The 12,850-nt window shown below is 35.9% G+C and overlaps 1 protein-coding gene across 1 annotated transcript in view; it reads right to left on the bottom strand.

Moving 5' to 3' along the window:
• The window catches only part of LOC149563698 (U3 ribonucleoprotein (Utp) family protein), a 69,088-nt gene that overhangs the window by 43,941 nt on the left and 12,297 nt on the right, over nt 1-12,850 (bottom strand). The window contains exons 2-5 of the mRNA XM_089826838.1: nt 6,401-6,770; nt 5,727-6,202; nt 5,238-5,459; nt 4,821-5,153 (exon numbers count right to left, since the gene is read on the bottom strand). Of these exons, the coding sequence (XP_089682964.1) occupies nt 4,821-5,153; nt 5,238-5,459; nt 5,727-6,202; nt 6,401-6,770 (1,401 nt within the window). The remainder of the gene's footprint in view (nt 1-4,820; nt 5,154-5,237; nt 5,460-5,726; nt 6,203-6,400; nt 6,771-12,850) is intronic.

Below are 12,850 nucleotides of genomic sequence, written 5' to 3'. Positions count from 1 at the left end.
AATTTTCATACTTAGTAACTCTTTAGTTGATTCCCATTTTGAGAACTAGATTATTTCATCCAATTTTGGGCAACGCATAACAAAGGTTGCCAATGTTTTTATTTGATGTTGGGGCGAGACATGAAAAAATGAAGATATCATTGTCGTGAAGTACAGAAGTATTGTGGTTTAATGTGCATCCTGCTCATTTGTCAAATTTGAGAAAATTATAGTCGGCGCTCATCTCCTATGCGCGTAACTGATGGCTCCCTCTATTCAAATCCTTGGTGCATTCCTGGATATGACTTCTTTAAGTTCTTGGTTTGAGCAGTCTGCTGGACATAAGCAATATGCCACATCCCATGAGTGCTTTCATTTCCAGCATGGGCTCTTCCACCAGTATTGGCAGAGAAGTTTGGGATCCAAGTGCACCGGCATCTGAATGTGGAGCAAAGCTTTAGACATCAGGAAGGATGCATACAGGTGTCAGAACAAGTTGATTATAAGCAAGAAATTAAGGACCGAGTTACAAAATGACAAGGTTGAGTGGTTAACAAAATTCACAGCACTCCAGATCATCCGAGTTAGTTTTTGGGATAGAAAGGGGATTTGTTGGACCCTTGTGATTCATGTATTTTATGTTATGTATTAGAGCTTACGTTATCTGTGACCTATTATTCTTCATGATATGCCATGTGATTTATGATTGTTGATGTTTGGTAGCTTTTGTCGGATAAACCTATTTTATATATATATATAAAGTATTATTGTATGAGAAATTAATATAATAATGTCTTGGAAATCCTACATATAAACTATTATTATATTAATCCCTATTAATCGAATAGACATGTCCCATGACGGGACATGTCTCTTCTTGGCCCATGCTCTTTAAAAAATGAGATTGTTGCCATTTGGAAAGCATATACCGAAAGGCAATGTAAATACATTTGCAGTGATCCAAGAAAAACAACTGGTATCAGAGGCAAGGTGCAAATGTAAAAGAATAAGAGATAAGAAATAGAAATTTTATTTGAAAAGAAAGAACATGTGCCATGAAAGTCTTAAGCAATGACAAACACATAAGGCCATTATTATAATGGTGTGACTTTCATGTGGCAGTACATATTGTACAAAACAATCGTGGTGCACAAAATTAAACAAGATGAGGAACAATAAATCAAACTGTATGCAGGGACAAGCGAAACCAAACTCTGAGCAAGACTCTGACCAAGAAGGAAAGGACAGTTAGGAAGAAAAATCTGGTGCATTTTTTTTTCCTCTACAATAACTTAAAGCATCTTTTGTGATTTGAAGCAAGAGATTGCGATTTGTGGTAGGTTGAGGAGAGACAACCAAAGCCTTATTGTTCAATAGTACATCACCTCAGGATATCCTATGTGGAGGGATCGAGCGTTGCCCACTGTGAGGATTGTGAATTTCAGATCAAGCTCAAGACGAATCACAGAAGGCCATCGTGAGGATCAAATTGATAGATATCCCTGAGATTGCCGGGTTGGAGGGGAGACGAGCTTGGGCTTGATGAAGCTAGATCAGGTGCTTGAAGTTGGATCTGACTCAATGTCTATGTCACCCGCCTGTTTCTAGCACTGGCAATGAATGAGGGTGGCTTTAGAAGAAAATGGGTGCCGAGTGTTGTCAATGATTTGTGATGGCGTGATGGCACCAAATAAATGTGGCAGCATCAGATCTAGAGCCCACGTGGAAGGAAGGGCCTACGAGTTTGGGCATATGGGGAAGATGCCTTACAACTTCAATGCACTATGAAAAGACTTTACATTACACCAAATCATGTCAAATGTGAACGCACCTGAAAGACAATGTTTGATCGACAATTGTGCATTGAGAATTAACAATGTTTGTACCTAGGCTAGTTTGAATGTCAATCATTGGGCCTTCTAGTGTCGTGCAGATGTTTCTTCTTGTTGTTGACAGTGTCTAGCAATGTCTAAAATGCCCTGCTTGCAATGCTTATCCATTTCAATGTTGGTGGCTTTCATGATGGATTGAACAACATGGAGATCTGATGCTTGATCAAGAGATTTCAATACGGTACAATGTTGGCAGTTGTAGCTAGTAAAAGCATGTAACAATATTTATGTCACTCGCAAATTTATAATCTTAGATCTTTCTCTAGTGAAGTTTTGACTTCAACAACGTAGCAAATATTGAACTTCGTGTGCAGGGAATGGAGATGTCATCGTATGTGCCAAAGTTATATTATAGGGAGATCATTAGAGATGTGGGTTCCAGATCCCACCAAAGTAAGTTGGTGGTATTTTCTTCTTGATAATATATGTGAGGTTCATCTATATCATTAAGTCAATGAATGTATAATATGTTTTATACTGAATATTGAGAATATATATGACAAGTATATATATACACACATTTGATGACATTTAATAAATTGATATAATGATTGTGAGATTTAATATGGCAATATGAAAGATTAAGTATTATGTATTCTTACTTCTATTATTGAAAACATAAAATAGATATTACAATCATTTATGTTATTGTTAGTAATAGGCAAGAGTTAAATTTCTAGAAGCCTAATTAACATTCTAATTTGTATTTCTATACATCCCAACAAGAGCTATTTGCCTTGATCTTTTCTCTCAGAATGTTTTTGTAGGAACAAGAAGGAGATTGAGATTCAAAGGGAGACGAACATTTCATTAGAGGCAACCTTGAAAGAGAGGGAGCCGATAGAGGATATAATTCAATCATCCTTCAGTGATCTCGATCATATTGATTCTAAGAGAGTAAACTATGTTCTTCAGTGCTCAATAAATTGTAACAGTCAAGAGGACTATGATTCATGAATATACCTTGTGACTACGAGATTTTAATGGGCCTACCCCTTGTGTGCATAATGAGGAAGTGACGACACCCAAATGATATCACTTGTATTTGCAAAACTTATTGAAAGATGATGATCTTACAATAACTTAATTCTCAATTATGAGGGATATTTTACGATGTCTATGCAGATCATGATAGATTATTCTTTGCATGGTGGATGTTTATATGGTAAGCATTATGAGAATGCGTGTGCACATACCTTATAAACATTTTTTGAGTACATGCTGAATGTTATGCAAATTGATGTTTTGGAGGCCATTACACGGAGTACTTGGTGAAGATCATGCAACTTGATGCTCAAGAGACCATTACACACAGTACTTGGTGAATATTTTGCATCCCAACATTTTGAAAGCCATTACTCAAAGAGTATTTGGTGAATATTATATATTTGATATTCTGGAGACCAATACTTATGTGATTTCAAAATGGTGAATATCATGTGTTGATATTCTGCAGACTATTACTCAAAGCATTTGGTGAATATTATATGTTAATATTATGGCCAATACTCATGATATCAACATGTTGAATATCTTCTAATCAAAGATATTCTTATATTACATTGAGATAATATATGGTCATATGTTTATCCTCCCTAGCTAAGAGGGATTGTTGATGTTTGGTAGCTTCTATCGGATAAACCTATTATATATATTGGTTATATATGAGATATATATATATATATAAAGCTAAGATACCTGATGCACCTAGGTTCTGCACTGATGCTCTCTTAATCCAAATGCTCTTCCCTCATTTTAGAATACAAGTCATTCCTTTCATAATATTTACTAGGTACGATTGTTGAGATTGTTATACCAGCGAGCAAGTAAGATTGGAACGACAGTTATCAGAGAAGGAACTATATTGTTCCTAACTTTTCAGAATACCAGCCAGCAAGTTTAAAATACAATCCGAATGTGATAACTGAGATAGTTATCTGAATAAGCATTGTGAATGCAGCTGATTTCTAGAAATAATGTTTTAATCACAGAGGATTATAGTGTGTGTATATATATATATATATATATATATATAAATGCATCCAAAATCTCTATAAAAAAAATCACACATCTGTACATCAGAACCCCGCACTAGCATCAGAACCAGAGCCAGAATCAGTAACTTAGATCTAAAGTATTATTGTATGAGAAATTAATATAATGATGTCTTGGAAATCCAAAATATATAAACTATAATTAAAACTATTATTATATTAATCCCTATTAATCGAATAGACATGTCCCATGGACATGTCTCTTCTTGGCCCATGCTCTTTATAAATAAGATATTGCTGCCATTTGGAAAGCATATACTGAAGAGGCAACGCAAACACATTTGCAGCGATCCAAGAAAAACAACAATTATATTGTAGGAATTTAGGTATTTGTCAGTGAACGAAGTGATGGCTTTATAAGCATATGCATTGAAATGTAAGATTCTTCACCAAATTTAATCTATTAAAATTCTTATAGCCTTGTATATTTGCCTCTCTGATTCTAGAAAGGCAAAATGATAGGATTACATTGTGCTATCCTTGTCAGTTCCTGGGCTTATTTAATTTCCACTACTCCTGATCTATTGCCTTGCAAAATGAATAAATCCTGAGGTAATGATTTTGCTCATTAACATACATATATCGCAAGTATTCCATACAAAGATCTCATTATATCTACATAACTATTTATTTCAAAAAATATACAACAGCTAATGAAAACTAAAAATTATTTTATAATAAATGCCAATAGTTATGACTACAAAGTTTTAGGCAACAAAAGAACAATTTGTTATCTCAGAAAATAAAAAATGTATCTGGGACAAAATCAGGCAACAAATGAGCTAAATTAGCAAGCAATAGTTAAATTCGATCTGCTTCAAATGCATCATATTAATTAAAGAATGCAACTTCAAAAAATAAACTCAAAATGGAAGAGACTGCAGAGAAAGCCTACCATAAAAGGTAGAGCAAGAATCCCTGATTTTGGAATATCTTCCTCTTCACCTTCCAAGACCTTCAATGTATCCTCTTTGGCCTTTGCAATAATTTGGGATTTCAGTTCATCATCAGAGCCGAGAAGAGTTTCTGTGTTGTCATCATCTTCACTGCTGCTTTCATCACTGGTAGTATCATCATTCAAAGAATGAATTTTCCTTGTCAAAAGAGTGTTCATACGTAGTTGCTCGGCTAAGGCAGCTTTAGTCCCCTCATCTTGTGTCTGTAGTCCACGCTTTAATACTCTCTTTGCCCACTTAGATGTATTTTTGTGCCTCAATGTCATGCGTTCCTGTACTCCATAACAAAATATGCTAGCATAAGCACCCTTCTACATTCAAAGATAAGGAAAAATATGAAAATTTTATCTCAGTACCTGAGCACGCTTGAATTCCTGCTTCATAGCAAATTCCTTTGCAGCCTCAGGATCATTAGATGTGTCTCCTAGTCCAGATTTTCGTCTTTCCTTCTTTAACAGGCGGTGATATGTCTTAGACTTTATTTTTTTTATGTGTTTTGCTTTCAACTCGTGGCGAAACATAAGACTCCGCATTTTTGCAAGTCGGCCCTGCCGTTCCCTTACTTCTTCAAGAGTAACCTGCAAAAGTTCAAAACATCCAGATTTTCACAATTAATAATTTAAATTTTGTTTTCAACATATGATATGCATATTACAAATAGAGATTAAATACCAAAAAACTCCTAGCATTTACATGTATTACTGTAATACAACAAACAATGAGAACGTAATTTAACATGTAAGAACTTATTCCTGTTAAATTCAATGTCAATTTATTTTCCAAAAGTCTCCAACAAAATTAACTCATACACGGATGACAAGCAGAAATGACATAAAATTACATGCCTTATTTAATTCAAGCAGCTCAGCTCCATCCATTCTCTGAGCTTCAACTACACGTGCATCCTGTAGCAATGAGACAATATTTTTTTCCAAATCTGTTGTTGGCTCGAATGCAAAAGCTATAGCCCCTGTACCATTTTTCTCTACATTTGCCTTTTTAGCAAGGTTGACAGTTGTAGCTTCTCTATTCCTTTTCACAAGTGGCTGCCACTTTTTAATTTCTTCTTTTGTATTTGCATAAGCTGCTTTTCTTTCCAACCTTGCCTGTGCAACCTTAGGTAATGGTGCCTGTACAGGCATAGCATTTTTTTCTAGCTGATGCATCCTCTTTCTAAGTGATCCAAAGCCCGACTTCCCATAAAGAGGGTCCATCAGGTCCTGAACGCTCAGATTTTCAGTCAGACCAGATGCTTTTCGGTCCAGATTATATTCAGATTCTGGATATGCCTCAGAAATAACTACTTTTTTCTTCTTCTGACCTGATCAGCAGCAATCCAAGAAAAAACTTGTAAATTGTAAGAATTAATCTTTTCAACATCTAAGAGATCAAGAATCATATAGTAATCACTAATCATTGAACTGCAGAATGAAGCTTTAACCTATGAAATGGCTTTAAACAAAAGCAAAGAGGCATTTCCTATTTTTGGAAGTGTAAAAACGTATAGTGATGTACTTACCTTCAAAGGCATCCAAAGCCCTTCCAGTAACATCTTGGAGCATTTTTTTATGCTTCTCATCATCATCTTCTTCTTCTTCTTCTTCTGATGATGATGATGATGATGATGATGATAAAAATCCCTGCTGTTTCCTTCTAGCAGCCATTTGATCCAGCTCATTATCTTCTTCATCACTGCCATGCCCATGTTTGCTTTCTCCATTTAGTTCTTCCGACTCACTCATTCCATCTTCCTCATCACTACTGGAAACCTCAATTGATGTATATTTTCCCTTCTGATCCACTTTTTTCATCCCCTTTGAAACAAGATCATCATCCGAATGATCAAAGTTTTCATGACCAAATACAGTATCTTCATCGATTTCCTCATCCTACAAAACAACATATGATAGAACCTGTTATCATTTTAGAAAGGATACCATCTACAAGAAATATGAATCAAATAATAATGGTGTAATGGCTAAAGAAGGTTCATTCAATGACCAAGACAGAATTTGACTTAAACTATTAGCAGGCAGGGAATTATAGCTTAAAACAGTATAATAATAATAGCAAAATCAATAACAGGTATACATAAATTTGAAAAGAACATGTTAGGATGTAATATTTAAGAGGCATAACTATGACAAAAGGACATATTGCAGGAACTATGTTTGTCTTTTGCAAAAAAGAAGAGAAATGCTTCGCACGCATGGATGCTTTCAACATGAAGTCATGTACCAGTAGAATATTTTTGGATCCCAAATAAAAATTTCAGTATTAAGAACATCATTATATTAGCTGCCATTGCAATCCCCAAGCAACATAAGGAAATTTCAAAGCAGGAAGCTTGTAAACCATACTGAAATTTGTAGTTTATGCTTGCAAATAAGTTCACCAAACTGACTAAGCTATCTAAGATTAATAACTTCCAGACGTCCAGCTTTGGTAAGATTAACTTCAATTCTTCTTTTTGCATTAGTTATTATCAAATAAATGGAAGATTCTTTACCAGCATTTAAGAAATAATTTATTACAATATTCATAATAGTCAAAGAAAAATTATAGAATTGTTATAAGGCAGCAACTGCTCAACACTTAGTACCATAAGAATTGACAATGGAAATCAGGGTATAACTCCTATTTTGAACATAATGAAGGGGATAAGAGCCAAAACCCAAGAAACCATACTTGTAACCATTCTAGGGAAACTCAAACACTAAAGAAATATCAAGATTATGATATGAGTTGGAATTTTGATTTTGAAAAACACACTGCCATCTTTAAGTCGCTATCATCCATAAAAGGGTTGCAAATAAAATGCTTTATGGTACAAATACGAGTTACAAGTGTGTCTTCAAAGAAAAATATATGATTTGTCTGGAGGAAATTTAAAAGAAATGATGAAATACTAGTATTACAGAAATGCATTAACCATTAACCAGTTAGTTTTCTGACTCTTCCCCAGGACTAAATTAGGGATCGATCAAGTGAGTGCAGGTGGACCTTCAAATTAAGTATCTGTAGCGTATCACTGACCTTACCATGACAGAGAGCCTCTCCCATCATTTGCATGAAAATGCATATCTAAGGTATTGAACAAAATTGTCCCAGAGGGTAGGGAGGTGATCAGAGAATGTATCAAAGAGATGAAAATTTTTAACTACATACAGAAAACAACAAAACTTGGTCTGATAGGTAAGCTCTATAAACTTTTCCCAATAAATATGGAGTGCAACCATGCACAATTATGAATCCAAAATCTTAAGTGGCAAACTGGACCTAAAAAGATGATCTGGCTGAGACAGGTCAAAAACTTGCATCTATGGGCATTAAAATTTAATCCTCTGGCAAAAAAGCAAATCTACTATTCAAATTTCAAATATAAATGAAACTTCTATTCCTACAGCAGAATATTGGAATTCTCAGATATTAAACTTTAAAACTATGTAGTCGGCTGAGGAATGTTCTTAAGAAGGCAGATGATATGGCCAAAAAATAGTGATAAATGTTGAATCTGCTATAGAGATTGACATTCCAAAAGCAGAAAAGTTATGTCATGTGGCTCTATTAGAAATCCAAAGTTCGAACTATAGAGGACCTCAACTATACTAAAGTTTTTATCACCAAAAAAGCCAATGTAAGAGCAATATTTTCAAGAACAAGAAGGAATAGTTTCAGAACACCTTCAGTACAGCAGGGAGGATGAAGGAGACAGAAATCTGAACCCTGAAGGATCACCTGCAGAATCAAGTTGGATTAAAAAAAAATTAAAGAATCTAACCAGGGAGAGGGAGACAGGGGGAGAGAGAGAGAGAGAGAGAGAGAGAGAGAGAGATCTGGTGAATAAAATGGGAAAGAACAACAGTTGGAGGAATTGAAAAGCATAACAAATAACTAGTTGGTTAAACAGCATACGGGAGTCCATAAGAACCTAAACAATTCCAATTACTAATGAAACTTCCATTCTACCATCACAACTGTGAGATCCTTATCGCTGGAATATATTGTTAGTCAGCTAAAGAGTATAATTAAGATGGCAGACCATATGGTTGCAAAAACAACAATACATGTTTGAGCTGCTATACGACTGGCCTTCCAAAAGCAATAAAAATAAATCCATGTGCTCCATTAGAAATCCAAACTTTCAACCACAGGAGACATTGTGACATTGCATCACAATTTAACTTACTATTGAAAATATCTCCTACTTATCTACTAAAGACATTGTCAACTTTAATATAGATCATGTCATGAAAAGGCAAAATTAACAGCACAGATTTCCAAGAACAAGAAGAAATCAGGTTTGATGATACTTCCATCCATAAATGTAAGCTCTTAATGATCATGTGTAAACTCTATCCTGTAGGATAATCTATATATATATATATATATATATATATATATATATATATGAGAAGAACCCGAACAATGAGAGAGAAGCATGGAGAGTGTATTTGAGAGAGAGCAAGAGGTAGAGGAACCGATGAGCGTAAAAGAGAATTAAAAGGTTAAACAGCATTTGTTAGCTCCTAAATCCTGAGATGCAAATGTGAAAACTAGATACATGAGATACCAAGGGAAAAACTTCAAATGCAATTGATTTGCGTATAAACTTAGGATGCCCTAGCAGCAGGATAACAAGCAGAATTGCCATATGTGAAATATGCCAAAGGTCAAGTTTCACATCTATGAAAAAATAAAATTCATTACATGGAGTTCAAAGGGTTTGCCCTCCCGTGAAAATTAAATAACTATGAACATTATGATGTATAATATAAACCAATTATGGCTTTTATTTGCTACAAGAGGCTCACCGCTGTGTAAGTGGGCCAAGAGGCTCACTTACACAGTAGTGAGCCTTTAAGTGAGCCTCTTGTATCAAATAACCTTTCGGTGTCACCTTAACAAGTGGTTTCATATTTCATGAGAATTAACTTCTCCGTGATTTTTCTCAGTTTGAGTTTTCCACATAAAATCTAGTGTTCTCTGTTTCAATGTTCTTGTGTACTTCATGCTTACAATTACTATGGATGTTTGATGTGCTAATCTGACAAATCTTAAGTTGTTATTGGAATTATTTACATGTTAACCAATAGAGAAAAGTATTGTAAAGTTCTGTGGGAATAGTGATTCACCCCCCCTCTCAGTTATTCGGCCTATTACAATGGATGCATAAGAAACCTGCCTCCAGCAACAACCAAAAATGAACAAAGAGCATTTATCCTCAATGCATTAAGGAAAGGCAAATAAGTGGTTTATTAAGGCCATACAGTGATTATCGCTGCTGAACATCAGACCTTCCATGCCAATGTCTGTTGCTTTGTTGCGTGTTGAACCACCACCTCTTCTACAGGGAAACTCTTACAACATTATACCTGTCTTACTGAATCAAGAACATCTCAGCTTCCACTATGTCTTTCTTTCTTTTAGAACAGGTGTTTCTGGGAGTTCCAATTGCTTTATGAAATGCAGAGACATATCAGAAAAGATGGGGGAATGACTTGGAACTAACTGGATCAAAAGCGACTCAAAATTATAGGAAGGGGGTTCCAGCATTTATAATGGGCCAGGGATGCACAATACATGATGTAATTCCACACTAAATTAAATATCGAATGTGCATCACAGATGGCGGTCATGGGAGCAGGCATCAATATAAACTTACAGATGATACTGAAGAAAAGGGATGCTGACTGTGGTCATGGGTAAAACCTCCAAAATAACCTTATAAATAACAGCGAGAGAAAAAAATAGGATGCTGAAGTTCATGAATGTCACATTTCTGGAACTAGCCCTGCAGGAAGCACATGCTAACCCATTGAGAAGACTTATACATAGTTTTTGTTCGATAACACAGACAAAATTCATATAAAATCAATGGAAAGAAGATTAGTTTAATTGTTGAACAACAAAGGCTGAAAAGTTTAAGTGTGTGATTATGACCAGTCTTGTTAATTTGCAAGATTGTATGGAACACTTTATGATTAAAATGATTTACAAATGATAATTATATCTTGCTAAGATAGGTAAACTAAAAAAGAAATTCTCATTTCATGCAAGGCATGCTACAAGAAGTTGTAATGTCCTCTTATAAGCTCACCATGGTTGGTGGTTAGAATTAGGCTATTAGCCTATCAATTATCCTCTTAGGCTAATCAGTTGGATAGAGGGTCTCAGTAGGCAGTGCCAAAAGCCAAATCTCACTCCGGAGGTCAGATATCAGAATTGCTCTTTGTTTGAGTCAAATTGACACACTTATTATTTATAGTAAAATAATAAGTGGCTATTTCAAGAAAGTTAGGGTTTCTATCTTTAGCAGAGCGCCTAAACAGCTTTAAGGTAGTGTTGAGATTCAGTAACGTTGGCTGAGGTAGTTATTCATAGAATTACTATTTATAGTAAGTCATTATTGAGAAGTTGCTATATCTGGTAGGAGCACCCGAACACATGGTGTGTGATTGACTATTCATCAATTGGCTTAGTTTGAGGGACTTACTATTTATAGTAAGTAATGTCTAGCTAGATACTATTTTTGGCAGGGCACTTTGGCGTCAGACACGGGCAGTGAGTATTTGCATTATGAGCAGCAAGGGCACAGGAAGCAGCAAGGGCAAGGGAAGCAGTAGCAGCAACAAGGGCACTTACAAACAGAGTTTCCAGTACAAACAGCAGAGTTTCCAAATAGTGGAAGTTACAGGTCGGATTCTGCAAACTCTCCCTCGTTTTCCTTTCTTTCTACCCTATTTTGTCTATGAGCGTTTGGAACCCGTAAACTGCATTCACCTTTTCTCTCACAACAAAACAAGAACTTCACCTAAACACACAGAGAACACAAACACACAGAGATACTATATTTGGGGTTACACACAGTGATTTTTTGCCAGCGGATACATATGGGCCCAAACAGGACTTCTCTCAGACGTGATTCACTTGGGCTAAGGGGCTGGGAAACCAGGAAGCTAGGACCTTGGGGTCTGTTCAACCTCTCGTTCCTCCAGTAACAATGCAGAATATGGTGAGACTAAGAATAGGAGGTCCTCCATCAAAAACCCAGGACCATGACAAGCAACAGTATGGGACCTAAACCAGTGTTTGAACAATCTCAGATGGCACAGTGGTCACTCTGCAGTCCTCAAATGCGGTCGCAATCAAGGGCTATCGCAGATCATCAATACATCTCACCAGAGATGCAGCAGGAAGAGCATCACAGTGTAAACAGCAAATTCATTTTCGTCAATGAAAAGCAATACCTAGGAATACTTAAACGGAGACAAATCCGAAAGAAGAAATGACAACTGCAGAAGAGGAAACTTATCATGATTTTACCAAGGACAGCTAAAAACCACCTAGTAACCAATACAAAGGAACAAACAAACGATGTCTCACCAATACAAGAGGAAACCCAGGAAACTATGACAGGGATTCCTAAAATAAACGATGGGGCAGACAAAGGAACTTGCGAAGGGGGCTTTCTACAAGAATCTTACAGCCCCTCCTCCTCTCCTTTGCTTTGGTCTTTGGAAATGTATGCGAATGACCATATGGACATGAAAAGAAGGATACAAGCCTTGGAGGAGAAAGGACAGCAAGAGAGGGAAAAGTTGCAGGAGGTCACAATAACCAACTAGGAACTTGAAAAAGAAAACAAATGGTTGAAAAAGCAGGTCTTAAACCTTCAAGACAACATCGAGAGAGGGCAGCAAGAAATAATCACTGTCAAACAGGCTTTGAACGAAGGGAAAGTGACAATAGAAAATAACTTGGAAAAAATAACTAAATCAAATACTGTAACAAAAATAGAGGAAATTCAAGCAACATTAGCAGGCATGGTGCTAAAAGAAAATGAACTAAAAAAGCAAATAAAAGAGGCCAAATCATGGGCACAAGTGGTCAATGAACCATCCACGAAACAAAAGGAAGTCATTTAAAAACAAGTCAGGAGACAAATCAAAGAGGAGAAAGAAATACA

The sequence above is a fragment of the Cupressus sempervirens genome, chromosome 4 (assembly GCF_028749045.1).
Source record: "Cupressus sempervirens isolate cs-2001-9-10 chromosome 4, ASM2874904v1, whole genome shotgun sequence".
In the NCBI taxonomy this organism is placed as follows: domain Eukaryota; kingdom Viridiplantae; phylum Streptophyta; class Pinopsida; order Cupressales; family Cupressaceae; genus Cupressus; species Cupressus sempervirens.
This window is presented reverse-complemented; position numbering and strand designations above follow the sequence as displayed.